This window comes from Leopardus geoffroyi, chromosome D2 (genome assembly GCF_018350155.1).
Source record: "Leopardus geoffroyi isolate Oge1 chromosome D2, O.geoffroyi_Oge1_pat1.0, whole genome shotgun sequence".
NCBI lineage: Eukaryota > Metazoa > Chordata > Mammalia > Carnivora > Felidae > Leopardus > Leopardus geoffroyi.
Genome location: NC_059334.1, coordinates 71,751,660 through 71,777,376, shown reverse-complemented (window position 1 = coordinate 71,777,376; position 25,717 = coordinate 71,751,660). Strand labels below are relative to the sequence as shown.

Here is a 25,717-nt window from a genome sequence, read left to right as displayed (position 1 = left end):
TGAAAGCCTGGTGTGAGGGTCAAGGGGATACTAGTTCAGGGAGAGAGAGTGGTGTGCATGGTTCTTGCATTAGAGAACTTGGTCGTGCCAGAGAAAAAGTGGCTGAAGATAGTTTCCGGAGTGTTCAGGACGGGGGCCACAATGTTGGAGAAGTTGGTGTAGGGAGAGGAGGTGGGGTGGGGAGGAGAGGAGCTGAGGGGGTCCCTTTGAGATCGGCTTGGTGGGAGGGGGGGCGGGGAGGGAGATTGGAGTAAGGAGCCAAATGCAAACCTACAATGTTCTCAAAACCTGAAATGCCCTGGAAGGGTCAGAAATCATACATCAGCAGTTTCTTTTGACAAATGTTGGCTGAAATATTGCATGAAAAGAGTGATCCAACTCAACACTCGGTGATGCCTTTACGTTGTTTGTAGAACAGAGCTTCAAGGGTTCCGTTTAGAACATTTGTGTGATGAATAACTGGCCCTTGTTCGGGTAAACACAGGACAGCCTGCACCGAGTATCCAAATCTGTTTCGTCCAGGTCATGGCTGTTTTCCTGAGAGAGGACTTCTCTCTCGCTGCCCCTCTCACCTTAATCGGTCACAACCAGCACACGGAGAAGGGCTCCACCTTTTCCAAGCCCTTTGCCACGGCTCCCTGGAACTCTCATTAAAGAGTGACCTGTATTCCTTCCTGTGTTCTTCAGGATACAAAACCGCTTCAATTTAGGTTTCAGAAAGCCTTGGGCAGACACAGGACATCGAGCCTTCCACAAACTCACTGTGTGACTTGGGCGAATTTTGCGTCCATCCAGAGGACGAGTTGTTTCATGAGTTTATAAGCTGTGAGTCTGTGATAGATGGGTGAGACCAGTGCTGTCCAACAGAAATAGAAAGCAAGGGGCACCTGGGTGGCTTAGTCAGTTAAGTGTCTGATTCCTGATTTCAGCTCAGGTCTGGCCTCACAGTTCATGGGTTCGAGCTCTCTCTCTCTCTCTCCCTCCCCCCCCTTCTCTCTACCCTTCCCCTCCTCATGCTCCCTCTCTCTCTCAAAAGTAAATGATAAATAAACATTAAAAAAAACTTATTAAAAAAAAGAAGGAAATAGAAAGCAAGGTGCATACATAATTTTAAACTACATTTTTAAAGTTTTTAACAAAAAAACAGGTGAAGTTAATTTCCAGAATATTTTTTAACCCAGTACATCCAAAATACCATCATTTCAACATGCAATCAATATTTAAAGAAGAAACGCTCTTGAGATATTTTACATTCTTTTTGGTGGGTGGGGGGAAGTAACACTCGGTCACTTAGAGCATATCTCAGTTCAGACTAACCACATCTCACATGCTCTGTAGCCACATATGGCTTGTAGCAAAGAATGAGCAGTACCATTTTAGACCAAAAGTCAGTGAGTTCTATGTAGAAGCACAGTTAATTTGGTTAAAAGACCTACCTGCCCACAGCCCTGTGGTTTCTTAGACCCTGCAGCTTTGCATTAATTCATTAAACAGCTAGTGTGGGTTTGCCACCATCCGTGAGGTCTTTTTAAAAACACACACACACACACACACACACACACACACACACACACAAAACCCCAGACAATTAAAAGGCAGTTTTGAGGCCACAGAAGGAAAAGGATCCTAGGAATCCCAAGAAAGTTCCACCGTTTCTCCTCAATTCCCAAATCCCCAAACTTGGAAAGGCAGAAATTTTTTTTGTGTGTGAGGTTGACACAAATGAATTTGGAGGGATCCAAAATGATGTGAGACGATTTATAATCTATCAAGCCCACTTAGCATGAGTATTTGTGCATTTTGCCGTAGAAATATCAATGTGTTTTATTCCTGAGTGTTTGTCTGGACCCTGCTGGGGCATATGTGGCATGTTCCTTTTCTAGAGTCTGAAATACACTCAATTAATTTCTTTCTTTCTTTCTTTCTTCCTTTCTTTCTTTCTTCTTCTTTTTTACTGTTTTATTCCCTTTTAAGAGACAGAGACAGAGCATGAGCCAGGGAGGGGCAGAGAGAAGGAGATAGAATCCACAGCGGGCTCCAGGCTCTGAGCTATCAGCACAGAGCCCCATGTGGGGCTCAAACCTACAAACCATGAGATCATGACCTGAGCCTAAGCTGGCTGCTTAACCGACTGAGCCACCCAGGTGCCCCTGAAATACACAGAATTTCAAAACACCTCTAGCTTTGCAGGTTTCAGGTAAGAGATCGTGGGTCTGTAGTCGTGTTTTTCAGACTTTTTTATTGTGACCATGGTAAGAAATGTGTATCCCGGAATACACACACACATACACACACACACACACACACACACACACCCCTAAATCAAAGGTTTTATGAAACATTTCACCTCTTTACTTGATGCAATACATTTTGATATTTTATACTACTTTTTTTTTTTTTAAGCTATATGTCCTAAATCACTGAGTTGACAGCAAAGTCCGCTGAAGTGTCATGCCTACAGTTTGAAAAGCACCACTGTGGGCCCCGTACCAGGGACCGTGGAGACCAGCACAAGGACATAAGTGCCAGTCAGAAAAGAGAGGGGAGATGGGCTCCTGGCAGGGAGGCAGCACCCCCCTCCCACCCTCTATCCTCACTGTTGGCTGTTCTCCTCTGTGGTTTTACCAGGACCGTCACAGCCATGCCCTCAGTGTCTGTTGGTCATTGTCAGCAGTTTTCCTGGTGGTTTGGGCACCATGTGGGTCATCCAAGAAAATTACCTGGCCCAGTAGGCTTTGTGCTTGGATCTTTCAAAGGGAGCCATACAATTACGGCTTTGGGGAATTGAGGTGTGCCTTATAAAAGGGGTGGTTTACATGGAGCCACCATTTGTTCAAACTTCATTTCCGTATTAATGAGGACCTTTTGGTCAGCAATGACTAAACACCAGCCTAGGTGGAAAAGGGAATTTATTGGTTCATGTAGTTGTAGTCGGCAGGTGCAAAGTTAGCTTTGGGCACGGCTGGACCTAGGGACTCTAGCAAAGTGGGTAGGGCCCTGTATCTTTCTCTGGTGATCAGCTTTGTTCCCTTCTGGACACTGGCTTTATCCTCAGACTGGAAAGGGGAGTGGTCTCCTACAGCTTCCAGTAGATATCCTCATGGCTTGTAATCCAAAGAAAGAAGGGCCTCCTGCTCTCAAAGCCCGTAGAGCAAATCCTGAGGAAAATTCTGGCCTTGCTTGAATCCATCACAGTGGCCCGAAGGATGGCCAGTCCTCAGGCACATGCCTACCCCCTGTGGCTAAGGTGGGGTCAGCCAAATCCAAACCGTATGGAATAGGTCCTCCCATTACCAAAAGAAGGGAGGAAGAATATTAAGTGGGCCAAAAGAATTAATTTTCCTTCCTTATTGATTCCTAACCCCTGCAAGGGACTGATTCCGAGTCGACAGGGTTCACGAATTACGTACAGCTCTCTGTGTGATTATCAGTTCTTGTCCATTGGAGATGTTAGCCTAGCTAGACAGCCATTCAGATCTGCTGGCTTTGTTAAAGTTGCTCCTTTGTGTGGAACTTTTGCTTTTCCATTCTTCCTAATATTCAGGACCATTTTAGGCAGACTCTTTTTTCCTGGCTCTCTCATAACTTAATCGCACCACACCCATTTCATCAGCTGTTTGATCCTCTGGGTCTGGCCCCTGGCACTGGGGAGTGAGGCGTGGAGGTTTCCACTCCAGCTTGTTCCTAAGGCCATCAGAAGCTGTGTTCACTGCCCTCTGCCCTCCCCCTAGGCCTTGGTGACACTTTGTCTCAGGTTTCTCCAGGTGTTTGGTTTTTTTGTTCTTCCTGGGTCTTTCTCCATGCTTTGCTTTCATTAGAATGTTTTTGAATTTCACTTTCTGGACAGTCTGCTTTAATAAGCAAATCTTTACCAATGCGAAGTAGATTCAGATGACTCCGGATAAACTCCAGGCTTGGGGCCAGAAGGACCTGTTGATTCTGAGCTCTGGTATTTACTGTGTGACCCGCTTTGGCCTGAGATCTCCCCTTCCTGGCCCAGGTTCCAGCATCCAGACATGTGCTGCGGTAGTCTACTCTCCATTTGCCAGCAGAGGAGACCACCCCGCCCCCCACCCGCCCCCCCACCCCCCCCCACCCCCGCTTGATCTGGCTTAATGAAAAAATGGGATGTCCTTGCCACACATAACCGAGTGTTACAAGGGGAAGGTTAGTTTGAGTCTGGGCTGAAAGGCTCTCTTCAGAATCTCCAGTCCCTGTTTTCCTTCTCAGGTAGCTTGTTCCCAGAGGTGGCCACTGGGGCCTGGGGTTGACATTCTAGCAGATCAGGGAGCCTGAGGAGGGAGATGGGCACTGCCTAGGGAGAGCCCCAAGGCTGATGCCCATTGGCTTGTCTCTGGTCATGAGGCCATCCTGAAGTCAGTCACTGGCTGGGGGCAGGAAGTGCTTTGATTGGCTGGGTCCAGGGTCATATGGCTACCCATGGAGTAGAGGTGGGGGTTCTGGTCTTACCCAAGCCACACATACAGTTGGGTGAGGGGGTTTCCAAAAGGAGAACTGGGTACAAATAAGAAGGGCAGGTGGATGCTGGGGAAGGGGGGAATGCAGTAGATACGCACCTCACAGGCTCACGGTTTATCCCTCCCCGGGCAGTGTTTTTGTTTTCCTTTGCCCAAAGGAAACTGGGTTGGCTGTCCAGGCAGGCAGATGGCAGCCCGTGGGGGGGTGGGGGAGGGGTTAGAAAACAGACCGAGAGTGGAAGGAAGGACCTGACAGCTACCTCTCAAATCACAGCCTGGCACTGACTCTCCTCCCTGTATGCTACTGGGATCAATTTGAACTTGTTGAGACCTGGGCTGGGCAGCCGTAGGAGCTTTGAAAACATTCACTTGTTTATTTTCAGCAGTGTGTGTTTTGAGGGAGGTCATTCTCCAGAGGGGCTTAACCCAAATTCCACCTTCCAGAAGCCCCTGCTGACCTTCCGTGAGGACGTGGCTTAGTAGTCCCGCAAAATCAGGGACATTTCCAATCACCTTTTTGAAGCTGCCCTACTAAAATTATAACATGTGTGTATGTCCGTGTAGGGGGTTTGGGGGGATATGTTTATGGAGGCTTTCTGTATCCATCTTGTTGGCAGAATTTAGATTTTATTTAGCAGCTGACGTTGAACTTAGTATACACACTTGATGGGATTACTTGTGATCTTTACACAAATCCTGTTAAGCAGGTACTATTATTAACCCCACTTTATAAATAGGAAACTGAGGCCCAAAGAAGTTAATTAAGCCCCCCAAGGCCACATAGCCAGTGTATAGTGAAGCCAGGAATGAACCCAGATTTGGAACTAAGACTTGGGCAGTTTGAATCTGGAACATGGTTTGGGTGGGAGGGGCCAGAAGGACTTGCTTGCCTCTGGACCAGGAAGGAGCCCAGAGAACCCACAGGAGCATGAGGGCAAGGGTGAGACATTTCAGATTCTGGGAGCCACCAGACAAAGAAGCTTGAGGGGCTGGGAGGTCTTTGTTCCCCAGCCCAGCTGCCTGGAGCTCGAGGCAGGGCTCTTGTCTGTGTGGGCCAATGGGCCTGAATCGGCTCGGGCGGGGGCGGGGGGGGGGGGGCAGCCTCCTGCCAAGTCCAAGGCCGGGATGGTGGTGGTTTTGGGTTGCTGGGGCTGATTTTGACCTCCTTGGAGGCAGAGGCCTGAACAGGATACAGCTTCTTCTCAACACATCAGTCCAATGGTGTTTGATGGCTTCTGCCAAATGCTGGAAAGAAACAGGAAATCGGGATGGAGGATAATCTTTTTTTTCTTTCTCTACATGTTTAGTTTGTGTCCTTTTTCTCTAATACAAATAGCAAGTGAACCAAAAGCACGGCAGCTGCCGTCGCCGTGGCTTCTCTCCGGGCGACAACTCCCTCTTCGGCTTTGCCGAACAGGGGGATGGAAAGGAAGAACGCGAACCTTCCCATAACCCCTCCACTGACAGATAACCACTGTTCCTTTCCAGCCTTCTTCTTTTTCTGTCAGACAGTACTTCCCAAACTTCCAGTGTGACCTTGGGTGACCCCTGACAGCCTCTTGTTCAGAGGCTGGAGTGGTTTGTACCAGCTGTGGGACCTGCCACGCAGAGAGCCCCCCCCCCCCCCCGCCGGGAACCTTTGCGCCCCACCCACACAACTGGCCTCCGCCAAGTCTGAATGAAGCCACTCTTCTGGCAGATTGCATTTAAGGAATGTCCTGACTGGGTTGGGGAACAAAGGCCTCCCCAGGCCCCAAAGCCTCTTTGTCTGGCCCGGACCCTGGTGGCTGCTAGAACCTGGCGAGTCTCGCCCCTGCCCTCGTGTGCCCCTTGAGCTGCTGCAGTGCCCCGGGGACCCAGCTGGGGCTCCGGGTTCCTGGTCCCTGGGGGGGCCCAGAGGCCTCCATGTCCTTCCTACCCGCACCCTTGAGGAAGGGTTCCCACCACGGCGCCATCTGGGACTGAGACACCTTATATGCTCCCAGCCCATCACCTGCCAGGGGCCGCCTCTGGGTGGTCATTCCAGAGATGTTAAGTGACCCGGGGCAGGGACTGCAATTACGGCCAGGGATCGGAGAGCCCCCTGCCCTGGCCTCCTGGACAGACCAGCCCAGACCCTTTTGCAGGAGGCAACTTAGGAGTTTTCATTAGCTTGCGTGTGCGCGCGTGTGTACGTCTGTCTGTGTCTGTCTTTCCTTGTGCTCAGCTGATGTTTTCCAAGCACTGACTTTGAGTAAAGCATTACCAAGCCAGGTAGCTGCTACTACAGAGGGTTTTCATTTTCACTGGAGACAGAGGACTTGCCTTCATGGGACAAATAGAAAATAAGAAAGGACAACGGCCAACCGGCCATGTGCTGCCGGGCTCACGGGACAGGTGGTGCTTTGCGTAGGCTGAGGCAGAGCAGGGGCGGGGGGGGGGGGGGTGGGTAGTGGCCCTCACCAGGCCCCGGGCCTCTCTGCTTCACTCTGCCCTGTTTGATGTCTTCGGCTGTTACTGTGTGAATTTCTGAAGGGCCCTAACTAAGCAGCTCCGGTTCCAGCTGGCTCCATGGCTGGGGCTGGAATTCTGCTCTTGGGGAGGCTCGTTCCATTTGAGAGGTCGCCGGTGAGCAAGCAACTCGCGTTGTTTTTCCAGTAACGCAAGCTGCAGCAGACCATGTGTCCCGTGTCTCCAGCCCGCCCAACTAACCCGGGAACGCAGAGGGCGGCCTCTTCTCGGGGAAAGTGTTCTAAGTGATGAGACTCCAAGATAGGCGAAAAAAAGCAGATCGTACAAAAATGGTGACAAGCTGACCTGGAACATCAGGCCCAGCAAGGGGCAGCTCTTGCATAATGCTAGTAAACGAAGCAAAATTCTCTCCTCCTTGCCGTTTCTTTAAAAAAAAAATTTTTTTAATGTTTATTTTTGAGAGAGAGAGAGAGAGAGAGACAGAGTGTGAGCGGGGGAGGGGCAGAGAGGGAGGAGACACAGAATCCGAAGCAGGCTCCAGGCTCTGAGCCGTCAGCACAGAGACCGACATGGGGCCCAAACCCATGAACCGCAAGATCATGACCCAAGCCGGAGTTGGTGCTTAACTGACTGAGTCACCCAGGTGCCTGCCGCTCCCCACCGTTTCTTAAAGATGGAGATAAGAACTCCTGGAGTATTTCTTACACTGGAGAAACCGTGGTCCATGACAGGGGTGGCCTGTGAATCTTTTGGGTGCTGGTCCTCAGTGATAAACAACTGAGTTCAACAATGGGTAAACACATAGACATGGTGGTCCTTGCCTTCCACATCCTTACTGTCCAGGAGGGAAAAGACTTTGGGGGGGGGGGGGGAAGGTATTTTCAAACATCTCTGACTATATACCAGGAATCAACCTAGAAAGTTCTGCAAAGTTCTACATGTAAAATCAGAATCGAGTCCTATAGAAACACTATTGAAGGGGCGCCTGGGTGGCGCAGTCGGTTAAGCGTCCGACTTCAGCCAGGTCACGATCTCGCGGTCCGGGAGTTCGAGCCCCGCGTCGGGCTCTGGGCTGATGGCTCAGAGCCTGGAGCCTGTTTCCGATTCTGTGTCTCCCTCTCTCTCTGCCCCTCCCCCGTTCATGCTCTGTCTCTCTCTGTCCCAAAAATAAATAAACGTTGGAAAAAAAAAAAAAAAAAAAAAAGAAACACTATTGAAGTGTGTTTTTATCCAAACATATAAAGTAAAAGGACTTTTTATGAAGCATTAATCACATTTTTTTTTTCATCTCGGTGGTTTATCACCTTAGCTGCACATGAGAATCTCCTGGGAAGCTTTAAAAACTCCTGGGGCCCAGACTACACTCAGAGCAATTCCAGCAGGATCTCTGGAGGTGGATGCAGGCATCAGGAATTTTTTTTTAACTCCCCAGGGGATTCCATTGTCCCGCTATTGCTGACAATCACCGCTTTTCCTTTTGTATCTGAGCCCCTGAGTGGTCGTCCGTGAAGTGTCCCGAAAGCAGGCGTACCCTTTCAAGCCAGCAGGAAGGTGCTTTCAGGAGCACACTTTGGTGTCAGGAGACAGGAACTTGCCATGTCTGTGCAGAAGCACGCAGCACAGGAGACCTATGGACACATGGAGGGAGATGTTCGAGCTTCCGACATCTATAAAGTGGAATATCACACGGCAATCAAAAGGGGCAAGCTTCTCACACATGCAACAACATAGACAAATCTCAAATGCCTTCCGTTAAGGAAAAGGACTCAGACCTCAAAGGCTACGCAGGTTTCCGGGGATAAGAAGGAATGAAATACTGACAGAGGCTACAACACGGATGAACCTTGAAATTGTTCGTGCACAGTGAAAGAAGCCATTCAACAAAAGGCCACACGTTCCTTGACTCCGTGTATATTTGAAATGTCTAGAATTGGCAAATCCATAGGGATAGCATTGTCAATGTACCTAATGCCACGAATTTGTACACTTCAGAGTGATTAAAATGGTCAATTTTATGTCATGGGTCTCTTGCCACCATAAAAAAGAAAAGCACAGCAGGTACTTGGCAAAGGCTGGCTTGGCATTTGGCTCTTCTGAAGACAGGAGATGTTGGCCTGATGTGTCCCTTCTTAGGTGGGACGAAAGGGAACATTTTCCAAAACCTCCTTCTTGAGAACTTGAGGATTCTCTGTGATCAGGGGGAATCGACCTGCCATTGTCTGCCCTCCGCTGCAATGACATGGTGTTCTCTCTCGTCACAGAAATGTCTTCCACGTTCTTAGCAGTTGGGTTCATGCAGATAATATGCCCAGTGGCTTCATCTTGGGAACTGTTCAGGGTAGAGAGTGGGATGCATGTCTTTTTCCTTAAAGAATAGGTTTGTTTCGTTTCATGTTTGGAAGGAAAATCGTGCTCAATCATGGGTCTTCAGCAACTGCAGCTGAATAAATAAAAATGTGTGCATGAAGCAGCAGGGGAACCATGAGGAACAGCTCTTTCGGCATGTTGGGAAGATATTTATGGTTGGGAACCTAGTGACCAAAAGGCAAGACTGCCTCAAGATGAGAAAAACCGGGGGAGGAGGTCATCTGGAGGCAGAGCTTGGCCATAGCTGAGGACAATGAATCGAGCAGTTGAACCTCCCAGCTCTGCGTGGGCCTTCGAAGCCCTGAACAAGAATCTTATTGATGATTTGTCAGACCCTGAGCAGACAACTCTGAACTTTAACAGAGCCAGGATGGAAAGCCTGCACAAGGGCCTACAGTTTCCAGAATGAACAACACGCTTATTTTTTCCCCTCCCTCTGCTGGAGGACGAGAGAGACCAAAGTGAGAAGTGTTGAGGAGTCGGGGGGGGGATGGGGAGGGAAATGGGGTGGGTGCCTTCCAGAGCCTCAATGAAATGGCCACATTCCTCCCAGCTCTGAGGGCTGAAAAATGTCAGCAGGGTTGGCACAAATTAGGGCCCTGCTTTTGTTGATTGTTATTTCTAAGAGCCAGGAGCTGGGCCTGAAAGGGTATGATCACAGGAGAATCCCTGGCCTCTGCTGTGCTTAGCACCTCTTCAGAGCCCCGAACCTGCAAAGGCTGACCCTCAACCAGGAAGAGCTCGTGCGTCGCCTGGGATACCGACTGGGCGTACAAGGAGACGACCATGAACAACTGGCTTTGATGGTGAGGAGTCCAAGGAGGCAGAAGCTGATTGCTCTTGGTCACGGGCTGCTGTGTGGAGAAGGGACCTGGATGGACCTTGAAGGCTGATGCAGAGAGAGAGACAGAAATGACATCCCGGGCTTTGTGACTCGGGTTCCTGGTCCTGCGTTTCTTCAACCCTGGTGCTTGCCCTTCACCTAGCATAGCCATTTTCGAGGAGAATGCTTTCTTGGTGCCCCACCACCCACCAGCCGTGCCTGTGTGTTCTCCTGTGGCAGAGACCACACGGCGTGTCTCATTACAGTGTCCTCAAGTCTGTGTGTCTGACTCTCAGTCACTCAGGGCCTCTTAAGTCCCTCATCCAATGGAATTATCACCAAGTCCCATTCCCTCTACATACTATCTAGAGTCCCCTGCCCCCCTCCCCCCGTCCCCTTTGCCCAGTATGATGGAACAGGATGCAGAGGTCATGACCTACATAAACCTCCCTGACTTAGGAATGGCTACAGCCAAGGGACGACAGACAGCATGCGCTTTGGGCTTAAGACGTACTTGAATTTGAGCCCCCGTGCCACCTCTAACTATAGATACGGGCCTCAGGAGCCCATGCTGTGCACTCGTGGGGTAGCTGGGAGAATTGGAGGTGGCGGGGTGCGGCGTCCTGCATGGCCCCCGGATGCTGAGATTAGGTCATCACACCCTTGTCGTTCTCATCTGTGCTAATGTGCTGCCCACGGTGCCTCCCCCCACGGTCCCCCTGTCCTCCCCGCTGTCTGCGGGGTTATTCTGTCTCTGGCCTGTTGGAAGAACAATGTGCATGGCCTTCCCGCTGCATTTTCCAGAGGCCCTGCGGGGTAAGGCACTGACTCCTTAGGGAAGCAGATCAAGCCTTTATGGTGTGCATGCATGATCGAACTCGGCAGTTCTGGCCTCGGAGCCCGCCATCGCCCCCTGCTCCCGTGCTCCGTGTGCCCTGGTGTACAGACAGACTTGTGCTTTCTCAACTACTCCATGTGCTTTCAGCGCTTGGGTCTTCTTCTTTTTTAATCTTTATTTTTGAGAGAGAGAGACAGAGAGAGAGAGAGAAAGAGCATGAGTGAGGGAGGGACAGAGAGAGAGGGAGACACAGAATCCAAAGCAGGCTCCAGGCTCTGAGATGTCAGCAGCACAGAGCCCGTCCCGGGGCTCGACCTCACGAACTGCGAGATCATGACCTGAGCTGAAGTCAGACACTTAAACAACTGAGCCACCCAGGCGCCCACAGCACTTGGGTCTTCTGAGCGGCTCTAACCCTTTTCCTAAAATGCCTCTGCCTCTTCCCCGTGAACTCCTATGCATCCTCAGTGGCCCGCTTCTATATTCTTCCTGCAGATAACCCTAGAGTCTGTGTCTTGATCCTCGGGGACTCTCCCGAGTCTCTTCTCTTCTCCCCCGGTATGCTCCCTGGGCACCCCCTCTCCAGACATGGAGCTCCTGGAAAGGCTGGGGACCCCTTTCAAGTCAACTCTGTCTCCTCAGAAGCAGGCACGACCTTCTTACCCTTTGGCCCCGTACATGTTTGCTTGCTTGGAAACAAACTAAAGCTGTTTTCCAGGAATCGGGCAGCTTTGGGGAATAGCTGAGGATGTGAAACCAAAGACATGCTTGAGTTTTAGTGCCTTTTTCTTTTCTGTAGCGGAAGCAGCGGCAGGCACAGCCTGGAAGGGTTCAGAAGGTCAGGAAAAGCACAACTCGAGATGCTGACTGCCTTGCATGGCCCCTTGGCTTTTCCACAGCCACTGTAGCTGAGTTCAAGGCTCGGCGTCATTTCCTCAGACTTGCCCTTTGTTCTCTCGGTCTGGACTTCTTCAAATTCACTGCGTTTTGGCCTGTTGAGTTCCTGCAGCCAACAGGAAAGTCATGAATAGCTGTTCAGAAAACACTCAAAACCAAACAAAAAACAACCTAAGGCCTTACCCTACTGTACGTCTTCCCAGAAGCCTTCCAGGCCTAGGACTCTTGTCTGATCTGCTCTCGCGCTTTTTGGCGAGGAGTTTTGGTGGTGTCCGTTGGTCTGTAAATCTTGGGGCTGGCCTTGTTCTGCCTGTGAGCCTGCAGAAGGCAAGAACCACACTGTCCTGGCCTCCATCTTAATTTCCTGGGTAGTTTAGGCCAAGGGCCCAGCTCAGTGCTGGGCTCACCCTGGGGTCTCACCTGATCCCTACCGATTGGTGAACTCTGGGGGCTCTTGCTGCTGCCTTTTCAAATTCTGCTCCGCTGAGAGTCTAATCGGTTTTAAGTGACCCGGGCAAAAGCCACTGGCCTCTTGGAGACCCGCTGTGGTGGTCTTCCCAATACCCAGGAATGGGGCAAGAGATTCTGCTGTTGGCCGAGGGCTCTTTCCCAGACAGGACCACCCAAACATGGCTTCCCTCTTGCCTCATCTTGGCGCTCACCAGGTACCCACGTCGCCACGGGCAGAGATGAGGGCCACCTTCCAGCTCGCCTCTAAGCGTATGAGCTGAGCCATCATTGACCACATGCGGCATTGGGGCTGCTGGCTGTGTTTTACCTTCACTCGGCTCTTGACAAGCCAGAGGGGAGTGGACACGGGGACCTCTGTGGCGCTTTCTCAGTTCTTCATCCTTTACCAGGACCCTGAGAGGGAGAGTGAAGGTTTCTCTGCTTCTTCTCCTCCGGCTTTGGCAAAGTGGAGTTTCCTTTGTGAGTACCCCTGCCAGGAAGAGAGGGCTCTGATTTTGCCAGGCAGTGCACACCCGCGTGGGCGAGCTGGCTGACCCCCGTGTTTGATGTGGCAGTCACACACGCCGGCACTGCTGTCACTGCCGTTCCCTGAAACAAGCAAATCCTCACCCCCCTTCCCTTCCTCCGGCTCTCCCACGAGCAATAGCAACGTTCGTTCCAGGGAATTTGGTTTTGCAGGGATGGGTTTCAGAGGCCTACTACCCCACTGAGATCCGTGGGGGTGTCGGACCAGAAAGAGACTGCGTGTCTCTCCCTTAGAACCGGGAGAGCACGACGGCTTCTTTTTCTTTTTAAAAAAAATTTTTTTTTCAACGTTTATTTATTTTTGGGACAGAGAGAGACAGAGCATGAATGGGGGAGGGGCAGAGAGAGAGGGAGACACAGAATCGGAAATAGGCTCCAGGCTCTGAGCCATCAGCCCAGAGCCCGACGCGGGGCTCGAACTCACGGACCGCGAGATCGTGACCTGGCTGAAGTCGGACGCTTAACCGACGGCGCCACCCAGGCGCCCCTTCTTTTTCTAATGAAAGGGGTGAGGGGATAATCTTCAGCTCTTGTTCAGTTCTGGAGAGCTAGGCCTTTGGGGGATGCTGGAAGAACGCACTACATGGATAGAAACATCCAGTCGAGCGTTGCCAATAGCTCAGTCTTAAGAGTCAGACAGCAAACGAGCTCTCTGCCGTGGGCCACGTGGGACCTTATGGGCCTTCTCTGGGTCCTCGGGCCCACCTGTACAACATGGGCATAATGATGCTTATCTCTTCAACTTGTTGTGAACTAGTAGGTGCCTCGTGAACTCATTCATTCATTCATTCATTCATTCATTCCATAAACATTCATTCAACAGTTACAACAGTGCTAGGTGCCAAAGACGTAAGACAGATGTAGTCCTCTCATTGAGCTCACAGGTTCTGTCACTTCCAACAACTCTGTGAAATGGGTAGGGCCTGTGTGGTCTTCTCCACTTTCCAGATGAGGACAGGAGCTGGGAGAGATTGCGTGACTGCTCGGAGTTCCCACAGCAGGTGACAAAAGACAAGTTGGGCTTCTTGGCTTCTGTGTTTGGGAGCAGGGCCCTCAGGTGGAGCCCCTGTCACTGCCAGTAGACCCGCGGTTCTCCACATCGGCTGCACATTGGGATCACCTTAGCAAGTTTTAGAACTGCTGACCCCTGGGTGCTTCTCCCAGAGATTCGGATATCATCAATCTGAGGTGTGCCTTAAGTATCAGGATTTTTTAAAACTTTTTAAAAATTGTTATTTATTTTGGAGAGAGAGAAAGAGAAAGCAGGGGAGGGGTGAATCCCAAGCAGGCTCCACGCTGTCCGCACAGAGCCCAACTTGGGTCTTGAACTCACGAACTGTGAGATCCGTGACCTGGGCCAAAATCAAGAGTCAGACGCTCAACCGACTGAGCCACCCAGCTACCCCAGGTATCAGCCCTCCAGGGGACCCAGTGCAGCCAGGTTTGGAAAGCAGAGAGTAGAGCCTTAAGGAGCTGGCTGTCAGGGCGCCTGGGCGGCTCAGTGGGTTGAGCGTCCGACTTCGGCTCAGGTCATGATCTCACAGTTCGTGAGTTCGAGCCCCACGTCGGGCTCTGTGCTGACAGCTCGGAGCCTAGAGCCTGCTTCGGATTCTGTCTCTCCCTCTCTCTCTGCTCTTCCCCTGCTCACATGCTGTCTCTCTCTCAAAAATAAATAAAGATTTAAAAAAAAAAAAAAAAGGAGCTGGCTGTCATTCCTGAGCATGTTCTGGAGAGCCAGCCAGGCAGGAGAGCCAAGGTGACGACCCCATCAGCAAATGCAGCATCCTATTCTTAATAGAAATTAGATCACAAATAGTAATAATAGCAACAATGGTGAATGCCCTGTTCCTACACTGTTGTCCTCTGCACTGTCATCTCTGCAAGGTGGTTCCAGCTAGAAATGACAAGTGTCTCTACCCTGGTGGTCCTTGTGGGAGCCTATTTGATACCTTGATCTGTGGGACCAGAGCCCTCAGCCAGCTTGGGAGTGATGCTGGACTCCATTTCAGGCTGAGGTGGCTTAGTTACTGAAGAAACTCAGGAAGGTTTTGTTTTTCTGTTTGCCCAACAACCGTGGCTTTTGAGGGATCATCCAGAATTCTGTGGGGACAGCGTACTCACGGTGTCGTCTCCTCGGAGTGACTCTGCTTCCCTGTCCTTGGGGAAGGGATCAACAACTGGGCCAACCACAGCATTTCTTTTGATGGTTATGGGTTTGACCTGCATTCAAGTTCCCCAGGCCCTGAACCGTCCTGATTGAACTTTTCTCTAGGAAGCAAATCCTGTTTCCAGACTCACATGGCCCGATGGGCTTGTCTGGGCCGTCTTGGCCGCTGTCAATCCAGCAAATGGTAGACCTGCAGCTTCAGCCAAGGTCATCCATCTCAAAGCCAAGGGCCTGTTTTCCTCTCCCCAGGACCACCTTTTGGCTGCCCCCCCCACCCCCCACCCCCCCCCACGCCAGGTGCTTCCAGGCCTTACCCCAAGCCCCTCCCCCTCAGGACCACAGGGCACATGTCGAGGTGATGCAGGATCTGGAGGTGCCCCTCTGAGCTGGGCCTTTGGAGAGAAGGCAACCGCTGTAACGGATTCTTCTCTTTCCTGTCTCTAGCCCTGGAGCAGCTGTTGACAGAGCTGGATGACTTCCTCAAGATTCTCGACCAAGAGAACCTGAGCAGCACCGCTGTGGTCAAGAAGAGTGGCCTGGCTGAGCTCCTCCGGCTTTACACCAAAAGCAGCAGTAAGTGTGGCCCGGGGGCCTTGGAGTTGGGCCTAAGCCACCAACCGTGTGGCTCAAGCAACAGAAATGTTTTCTCAGAGTTCGGGAGGCCAGGAATCTGAGCTCAAGGTGTCGGGAAGGGTCGGTTCCTTCCGAGGCCTCCCTCTCTTCCTTGTGGATGGCCGTCTTCTCTCTGGGCCGTCACACCATCTTCCCTCTGTGTGCATGGCCGTGTCCAAATTTCTTCATACAAGAAAGAATACCAGTTATATTGGTTTCGGGCCTGTCCTAGTGACCTCATTTAATGTTAATTACCTCTTTTTTTTTTTTTTTTAATGTTTATTTATTTTTGAGAGAGGGGGTGGGAGGGGGAGAGAGAGAGGGAAACAGAGGATCTGAAGCGGGCTCCGAGCTGACAGCAGAGAGCCTGACGCGGGGCCCGAACTCACAAGCTGCGAGATCATGACCCGAGCTGAAGTCAGACACTTAACCTACTGAGCCATCCAGGCACCCCTAATGTTAGTTACCTCTTTGGCAACACTTTCTCCTCCTACATTCTGAGGTATTGGGGGCTAGGACTTAATATATGAAGGGGGGGTGTGTAATTCAGCCCATTAGCAATAGCATAGGGGTGATGCGACGTGAACGAGAGCCCAGAAATCTCCGGACACCCAGCACAGCGGCCCTGAGTGAGGTTTTAAACAAAGTGTTTTCAAAGCACTTTTCCTTACTCATTCAAAGTAGAGAAGGGATAATAAACTGTGATAATAATAGCCAACGCTTCGTTGAACATTACCCACCTGCACACCCATCAACTTGTTTCATCTTTAAGACACTCCTCTGAGATGGGTGCTGTTATTACAGGTGAGGAAACCGAGGCTTAGAGAGGTTAAATCCCTTCCCTGCATCATATGGCCCAGAGGAAAACATAGTTTTAAGCCAAAGATCACAGAACCTTGACCTTGAGTACATAGTTGTTTTTTTTTCTTTTTTACTGAGGTACATTTTATACATAATCAAATACATAGATCTCAGTTAAGCCTTCAATTCAGTGAATTTTGGCAATCGTATACACCTGTGTACCTGCCACCCACAGTAAGTCATCGGACATTTCCTATCATTCCAGAAAGTTCTTTCTTGCCCCCTTTCGGTGAATTCCTGAACCCCCACCCCAAGGCAACCATTGTTCTGATTTCTCCCACCACAGATTAGCATTGCCCATCCTAGAGCTTCATATAAATGGAATCGTAGGGTGTGTACTCTATGTTTGGCCTCTTGCGCTCAGGGGATTCGTCCGTGCTATGAGCTGCGTCCGTAGTTTGTGGCTTCCATTACTCAGTAGTGCTCCAGTCTGTGAATGTACCACGATCTTCTTGTCCATTCACTTGTTGCTGGCCTTTTGTGTTGTCAGGCCTGGGCTATTGCAAATAGTAAGGCTGCTCTAACATTCTTGCACAAGAATGGTCATGGTGGTTTCATTTCTAGTGCATTCAGATTTTCTTTTTTAACAGGAAACGCCTTCTTATGAAGTCCTAACAGCTTAGTTGAGTCTATTTCTATATCGGATGTTTGAGAATTGGGAGTGATATTTTGGGACAGTAAGGGACCATCTGCCTCGGGGCAGGAAGCAGCCCAAATCCACACCCCCACCCCCCCCCCGAGAAGGGAAGCGCACCCTCTACAGCCATCACCGTCAGGAAGTTCTCCCATGTGTCCAACCTGGATCGGCCAGGTTACGTTTCAGGGTCGCTTTTCCTTTTCTTTGTTCCCTGTGGAAACCGGCTTTTATGCTCTGAATGGGAGAGAAGTCATAAAACTGAGGCATGTGGCCGTAGGCCTGGCAGCCTTCTCTTTTGCCGGCATGCCCCAGCTCTCTTAGCCTTCCAGGAGAGGTGTTTTCCCGGAGCCCCATGTGTGGCCTTTGCCACTCTCCAGGCCACCCTTGGTCCTCAGGCTCCTCCTGGCTCCGTGGCTAGTGTCGGCTGGCCTGCGTGAGTGCTGGCGAGCGGCACATCAAAGGTGGTAGGTGGGAAATCCACATTACAAAGCCGGCGAGTTAGAGATGAGTCACCCCACGGCAGGAGCCGTCGATGCAAACCTTGAAGAAGGACACTGCCCGGACTGTCGAGATGTGCTCTGACCTGAGCGTGTCTAATGATAGACGATACCTCCGTTGGGAATGGGAAGACGCCTCTGTGACGGGCTCTCACCATCATCCCGGTCCTCTTCTTGGTCCCAAGAACCAAGTGGTTCTTGGTTCTCATCGCTCTATCAGGGCCCCTTGGGTGGGGTCCCTTTGTGGCTTCATGTGCTGTGTAGCTTCCTCTAGGTTGACCTTTGTTTCACCCCAGGTGTTTGTGTGCTCTGCTCTGATAGAGTCAGACCTTCCCCCTGCCCTTGGTCTCTGCAGCTCGCAGGGCCGCCGGGGCTGCTGAGACTGGTCAGGAGGCGCCCAGTGTGAATTGCCCACAGAGCACCGCTCAGACCACCGGAAGCGTGCGCACGGCCTTACCGGGACCTGTGGCCGCCACTCCCCACTCCTGCTCTTGAGGCTGAGATCCATTCTGGTCGTCTGTGCTCTCTCTCGGCTAGCAGGGTGATTATAACAGCCGCTGACGTCTGCCGTGCACGTACTCTGCCCCACCACGGTGCTTAATATATGAAATGACATGGATTGTGCCACCCAGTCCCGGGTGACCCATCCCGGGTCAGGGAGAGAGAGTTGTTGTCCTCATCTTCTCAACAAGGGAACCGAGGCTCAGAGAGTCACTTCTTCAAGGCACATGGCTGTGAGTGGCCGAACCAGGGCTTGGGACCGGGCAGAGGGACCAAACCGCTCTACTCCCCTCCTTGTCCCACGTTCCAGATTCATCTGCACCACAGTAATTGTGCTACGCAGGACAGAATCCAAAGCCCCCCTGAAATCAAAGCATTTGTCTCCCGTCTCAGCCTCCCGGGCATGTCTTGCTGTGTATGTTCCAGAAAATGAGCTCAGCTTGATGAGACTTGTAGGTGGAGGCAGGCTGATCATTTTGAGATAGTCTGTGGTCTACACTGGCTGAGCTGTTGTTTACTCCCACACATTTTGGACGGAGTGTGAGAGAGAGAGAGAGAGTGTTTACACTTTTCAAGTTGTCTATTTGGGTTTTCTGATCTTTTACTGTATGACTGTAACAAGAATTTTCTACTCTCTTTGCCTTTTATCTGGATGATGAGGTCACGGCAGGGAATGAAGTTTGTTTATCAGGAGCCTGCTGTTCATTCCGGCCTTCACCTGAGAGTGTCATGGGTCCCTCAGTGCCCTCCTCGGAGACTCTGGGAGAGTTTGGGGACTGCTCCTCTGATAAGAAGAGCTGCCAATGTTCTGTCTGTCCAACGGTAGCAAAGAGGGTCTGTGTGCCTCCCCTCTACCCCCACCCAGTTCTCTGGGAGAGACTACCCCTTGCCACAGGGGTCATTTCCCACAAGTTACACACTTCCTCAGAGCACGGTCAGCTGTCCTTTCCAGCCCTACCTATGCTGATGTCATTTCCCACATGCTTGTGTTGACTATCCCATCAGGATCTATTCCCTTCTGCATCGTTGGGCTCATAAAGAGAGAGACAGTGTCTTCTATTTCATTCTGTGCTGTGTCCCCAGCACTTAGCACAGTGCGGGTGCTCAGCGCACTTCTGCAAATGAATGAGGGAATGATAGGAAGTTCTCCAACCCAAGGCTACTGCCTCCCAGACATGGGACAGCTCAGCAGTCTCCCGTTCCAGGGCCAAGTTCACTGGGCGTTTCCTAGGATTGCAGACCGTCCTGGGAGCCTCTTACTTACCTACCTGGATGGTCCTGGATTGGCAACCCTGGAACATCAAACCATAGCCAACCATGGCTCGCAGCAGAGTGCCCAGGGGAGGAGACGCGGCCTCAGGAAGAGGCCAGTGCGAGTTTTCTCTGCAGTGCACAAGTCACGATCTTGCGGAGAAAGCACCTGCCCAGAATCTAACAGTTAAAACAATGACAGCAATATCTTGCCTTTATTTTATTTTTTTTTTTTACAGGAGTGTGGGCTTATCAACAGTAAGAAAAAAGGAATGAACATAAAATGAACATTAAGCTATTTACATTCTTTCGATTCCTATTTTGATCGTTATCAGCGTCATCTGAATATTTTTATGAGGTTGTGGTTTGCCTCTGTATTCTGCTTTACGTTATTTTTATACTTAGAATCGTTGCCTGTGCACATTTCCATGTGCTGACAGTTCACATACTTTTTCTCTTTTTGCTAGTCTGAAACATGATCCTTTAACTGTAAGTCTTGGATATCTTTGTAAACAGCAGACATAGAGCTGCTTTGTCATTTTTCACAGTTGGGTAGGTGTCCACTGATAGATGAACAGTGATGTTCAACCAGCCTCCCATTAGTGACATTTAAGTTTCATAATTAAAAAACAAACAAACAAACAAAAAAACTTCTACAATATTGCAGTGAACACTATTTTTTTTTAAGTTTATTTATTTTGAGAGAGAGAGAGAGAGAGAGAGAGAGGAGGGAAAGAGAGAATCCCAAGCAAGCTCTGCACTGTTCAGTACAGAGCCCAACTCAGGGCTCAAACTTATGAACTGTGAGATCACGACCTGAGCTGAAACCAAGAGTTGGATGCTTAACCGACAGAACCACCCAGGTGCCCCAAGAATACGAACACTTTAAATTATCCTCTAAAATCGCTTCCAAAACGGCTGTGCCAAGTTACACACTCTCTAGTAATTCATTTATTTTGATTTTTTTTTAAGTTTATTGATCCATTTTGAGAGAGAGAGAGTGGACAAATCCATGTGAGTGGGAGAGGGGCAGAGAGAGAATTCCAAGCAGGCTCTATGCTGTCAGCACAGAGCCCGACACGGGGCTCAAACTCACGAACTGTGAGATCATGACCTGAGCCGAAGTCGGATTCTTAACCAACCAAGCCACCCGGGTGCCCCTAGGCTTGTCATGTGTAATCTTTGTTAGTTATAGGCTCACTTTTTCAAGTTCCCTAATATTAGAGTTTTGTACTCTTGGAAGCGTTCAGAGTTAGGTAAAAACAAGTGATATTTATCACAGTCGTTTTCCATAGTGTCCCAAGCAGACAAGAAAACCAAGGCACACGCGTTAGCTGCATTGCTCAGAATGACACCATTCACGGCAGAGCTTTGCCGCCTGCCTCTGCAGAACACTCTTCTTGGGTGCTTTTCTCTGGAAAAGGTCCTGACCCGGCCCCTCTGGGTTGCAGTCACTGGAAGTATACTGGTTGTGGCTGACTACTTTTAGATCTCATAGTGCCCTCCCATAACCTGCCGCGGTGGGGGGTGATGTTGCTGACGGGTCCTGGCAGGGCTGGGCACCAGGATGGCGACCCGGCAGGCTGATGGCAAAAGACCCCGCTGGCTGTATCCTCCCCATGTTCCTCTGGGTTTTCACAGGCCTCTTGGCTGGAGGCTGGGCGGATCTGACACTGAACTGCCTCCTTCGCCAGGGGTTTGAATTGGGTCCCTTGGCTGGGTAACGCCGTCTCCAACTACCGGAGCCACGGGTTTCTAGGAAATGCAAATTAAGGGGCAAAAGAGAAATGCAGATGGAATTCTAAGAGGAGAAGCACTAGAATGAGCTTCCTGTGCAGTCTTCTGAAGAAAGGGTCTTCGGGGCACGAGAAACTAAGCAGGTGTCAGGAGACTGACATTTCTCTGTCCAGACAGGCACTGGGAAAGTCGCCTACACAGAAGTGATTTTAAAAGAGGGAAGGGCCGAGCTGTTGCAGGGTACAATCTACAGGGTAGGGCAGGTGCCTGGCAGGGCTCCACTTTCAATTCCCAGCACACCCACCCCTCCAAACCCAGAGCTCGCGATTTGGGGGTCTCAGGGCCCCACATTGGCACCCCATCTAGAGGCCTGCGAGCTAAATGTTCAGATCCTCAATGTGCCCTGTCTTACAAAGACATCACTCTGGGGGCGCCTGGGTGGCGCAGTCGGTTAAGCGTCCGACTTCAGCCAGGTCACGATCTCGCGGTCCGTGAGTTCGAGCCCCGCGTCAGGCTCTGGGCTGATGGCTCAGAGCCTGGAGCCTGTTTCCGATTCTGTGTCTCCCTCTCTCTCTGCCCCTCCCCTGTTCATGCTCTGTCTCTCTCTGTCCCAAAAATAAATAAACGTTGAAAAAAAAAATTAAAAAAAAAAACAAAAAAACAAAGACATCACTCTGATGAGCCCATACGAGTTACCCAGACTAGAGTGAGAATGATGGATATGAAGTATTTTTTAGTTTAAATGAAATGCTAGGAAACCCAGAGAAATCTGCTTGGTGAAATATGGGGCAGATCTTTGAGGTGCGGGAACCTTTGCACCTTCAGACTTTTATTCCTGAAGCTATCTTTCTGGACCCATCTTTTCCCTCCCCACCCCCACCACCCCTCCCCTAGGCTGAAAACCTAACAGTCAGCAACTTGGCCTTTCTGTTTTTGGAAATCTGTCAACTCTATAATGGACTCTTTCAATCAACTCGGAATGTTGTATGCTTTTCCTGGAACCCAGGCTAATGACAGTGTCTCTCGGGGGACGCTCTTTCTCTCCAGAAGCCATTTCCCATCGTGGAATCACATGAAACCTTTGTCTTCCACCCTCCTGCTGCAGGTTCCGATGAGGAGTACATTTATATGAACAAAGTGACCGTCAACAGGCCACAGAATGCGGAGTCCCAAGACAAAGGTACAGGCTAAGCCCGCTGGTGGTGCGGCCAGCTTCCGGGAGGGGGGCACACAAGCTGTGGTCCCGTCCCACCCCTCCTTCCTCCCAGCCAGCACCAGACAGCCCAGTGGAGTTATTTCTGGCAGTCACATTTTAGTTGATGGTATTTTGGGTTGATGGTATTTTGGGATATTTCATCAGGCCACCTCCTTGAGTCTTAAAGGTCCCATGTCCCATTCGTGGACAAGGAATCTGGCCCCTGGAGTCTCTCAGCTTTTCCCCAACAGCATCCCAAGAAACAGGAAGTCACAGTCCGATGCTCTAGGAAAGCAGCCTTGGTGCTGATTCCACACCCCAGCTTTATATCTTTGATAGAAGTCTGGATTGGTTTTAATGTCAGTTTATTTCTTTTTGAGAGAGACAAAGAGAGTGGGGGGGGGGGGGCGGGCAGAGAGAGAGGGAGACAGAGAATCCCAGGCAGGCGCCGTCAGCGTGGAGCCCGATGCGGGGCTCGAACTCATGAGTCGTGAGATCATGACTTGAGCCGAAACCAAGAGTTGGTCGCTTAACCGACTCAACCACCCAGGTGCCCCGCAGTCTGGACTTGATGTGGGGGGAGGGGGATGGTAGAGGATGGAAATGCTGATGTCTGCAGCTGCCTTAATATTCAAAAGTTTTGCTCAAAGGTGCTCTCTTGGCAGAACTTTATATCTTACATTGGAAGGCCATAGTATGTCTTCCATGGTATCTTACTCTTCTGCTCTCTCCTTTGCTCTGAAAACCTTGAGGAGTGGGTCTGGCAGGACCCTAGGGAGGTCCAGAGGTTTGTAGAGCTGCCTCGTTGCAGAGGAGAGGAGATTAAAAGCCCCATCCCCCAACTCCCAAGCCTGTGACTGAAATGCAGAGGCTTAGCAAGAGGTCGGATGCAGTGCTCCAAAGCATTCAGTCCGGTTAAAGATTTGGCTTCAAGGTGCCAGCCACCAAAGCCCCGAGGTCAGATCTGCCTGAGCCTGCCTGTCCTGGACTTGGCTGGGCCCCTGGCTGAAATGGCCAGGCTCAGAAGGGCCTTTGGATCCTTATCCTTAAAAGCACACACGGTTGGTGGCCAAGTTCTCCACTGTGGCTTTTCTGCCTCATGTTTTCACCGCCAAGCCTGGGGCTCAGCAGAAATTATCCACACGCAGGCTGCCACAGTGCCCAGGGTCATTTGCCTTCTGGGGAAACTGGGGTGGAAAGAGCCATAATCACAGGGTTGGTGCTGAGAGCTGCTCCGTATAATGACCACAGGGCAGCTTCTCGACTCGCTAAATCTCTGTGGCTAGGCCATTTTTGGCACAGGGCAGGTAGTAGAGAGGGTGTGGAGGCTGCCAGAAGCCCCAAACCAGTTCCTTCTGAGGAATCTGCCCATGGCTGGGACACCACTGCACCCTATTCTTGAAGGAAAACAACAACATTGGCTGCTGGGACCTCCTTGTGGGTAATTAGCACCTGCTCAAATAGATCTCATGGCACATGTGACCAGACGTTCCCGGATAACGCACCAGCTATGACACTGGGCACCCCTCACTGAAGCCTCCCCCTGCTTGCCGCCCACAGCACCTGAGGAGCAGAACCCACTGCCCAACGGGGAGCCTGGCCAGCACTCCCTGGCCCCTCAGAAGAGCCTTCCAGACCTCCCGCCACCCAAGATCGTAAGTGTTTGTCCAATACCCCTGATTTCCTGACTGGGGCCCCATGAACTTCCAGTGCTCTCACAGGGGTCAGTTCACCAAACATCTGGTGTTTTCTGAGCGCCTACTGTGTGCAGGACATGGGGCGAGGCGCTGGGAGAGAGAGACAGAACAAAAGCACGCCTGCCTGCGGGTGGCATCATTTGCCCAGGGCCACGGTACTCAGGACGCTAAGGGTAAAGGGAGTGGGAGATGCAGGGGGTTGCCTTTATTGGATGCCACCAAGTGTTTGAGGCTCCTCCGGGCTCTGCCCAGCACCATGTGAGTGGGGCCCTGTAGAGCTGTGGTCACCGGCTCAGGCCACAGCGAACTTTTGGAAATGTAAATCATATCGCCTTGCACTTCCTGCCTCAGACCGGCCAAACGCCTTCATTGAGCTTAGGCAAAAAACATCCGTGTTCCTTAGCCCGGCCCCACAGCCTACACGGTCTACACAGCCTGGCCCAGCTGCACCTCCAGCCCCGTTGCACCTGCTGTTCACTGGCCTCCCTTCTGCCGTTGGATTATACCACAGGCTCAGTGCTGCCTCAGGGACTTTGTACTGTCTGGATCCTGGCTGTCCCGTGGCTGCCTTCTCATCTCCCAGACATTCACAGACAGACTGGCCCCGACCTGCTGCATGAGGCACCCCAACTCCGTCCCCACCCCAGTCACCGTCTACCCCAGGGCCAATTACCCCTCCGTGGCCCTTGCCACCACTGAAGTGATCTTTGTACTATTTGCCTCCCCGACCAGACGTAAGCTTCGTAGGACAGGGACAGTGTCTCTCATGTATTGCTTCCTGCCCGGCATAGGCACACAGTAGGCCACGTGAATGAGTGGAGTGAATCATGGAATCCTACAGACCTGGGTTCAGATCCCAGCTCTACCAGGTACTGGCTCTTTGGTCTTGAGCAAGTTGTTTAAGGTCTCTGGCCCTCTGTTTCCCGGTGTTTAAAAGAATGTGAATCTCTGTCTCCTGAGATTGTCTTATTTGATGGGTTAAGGCTATGCGTGGCACACTGCGTTGGTATTCAGGGAGGTAAGTAGCGGTGTTCATATCGTTCGGGTGAGGAAACCAAGAATTTGCAGGTTAATAGCGTCTGAACGTCCCCCACACAGAAATGGTGGAGCCAGAATTTGAACCCAAGTTCTTCCCTGTCTAGGGCCTGGTCAGGGAGGCTTTCTAGAGAGGTGTGAGGTGAGAAACGGGAAGGATTTCTATGCGTAGCAGGGTCCTGGGGTCAAGAAGTGGGAAGGGTTTGGGGGGACAGTGGGGTCCTGGGTTCAGTGCCAGCAGGAAGCTGTGTGACTCCCATGGTCACTGAGTTCCCAGGGTGCTATCCAGGGACAGATCTGTGGGCCCAGGTCACCGCTAAGGGCGTCCGGACCCCAGCCTGACCCTCTCCATTCGTGCCTTCCTGAGGATGTCCGGAATACCTGGGTCAGTATCCCTGTACATGAAGCACCCCCCCCCCCGTCCCCCCCGCCCCGTCCCCAACTGGCGGGGACTCTTCATCTCAGGCTGAGTGAGACTTGATGGCCTGAGCCTGAGTCCTTGCTGCCCCCATTATGCTGCGAAGCAGGTGACTGCCACACCTGGGCCGTTGGCGCCCTGATGGACACAAACTGGGGCCTCCCCACCATCCATCTACAGATGCGGATTTTTGGTCACTGTTTTCCTATGAAGAAACAGAGGCTCAGTTAAAGTAATCGGCCAAGGGCCCACCTCTGGG

The 25,717-nt window shown here is 51.2% G+C and overlaps 1 protein-coding gene across 7 annotated transcripts in view; it reads left to right on the top strand.

Annotated features, from left to right (window-relative positions):
• Positions 1–25,717, top strand: part of AFAP1L2 (actin filament associated protein 1 like 2) — a 100,378-nt gene that overhangs the window by 44,175 nt on the left and 30,486 nt on the right. For all 7 annotated transcript variants that reach the window (XM_045439010.1, XM_045439011.1, XM_045439008.1 and 4 more), the window contains 3 exons: positions 15,462–15,590; positions 22,219–22,293; positions 23,869–23,963. In XM_045439010.1, the coding sequence (XP_045294966.1) occupies positions 15,462–15,590; positions 22,219–22,293; positions 23,869–23,963 (299 nt within the window). The remainder of the gene's footprint in view (positions 1–15,461; positions 15,591–22,218; positions 22,294–23,868; positions 23,964–25,717) is intronic.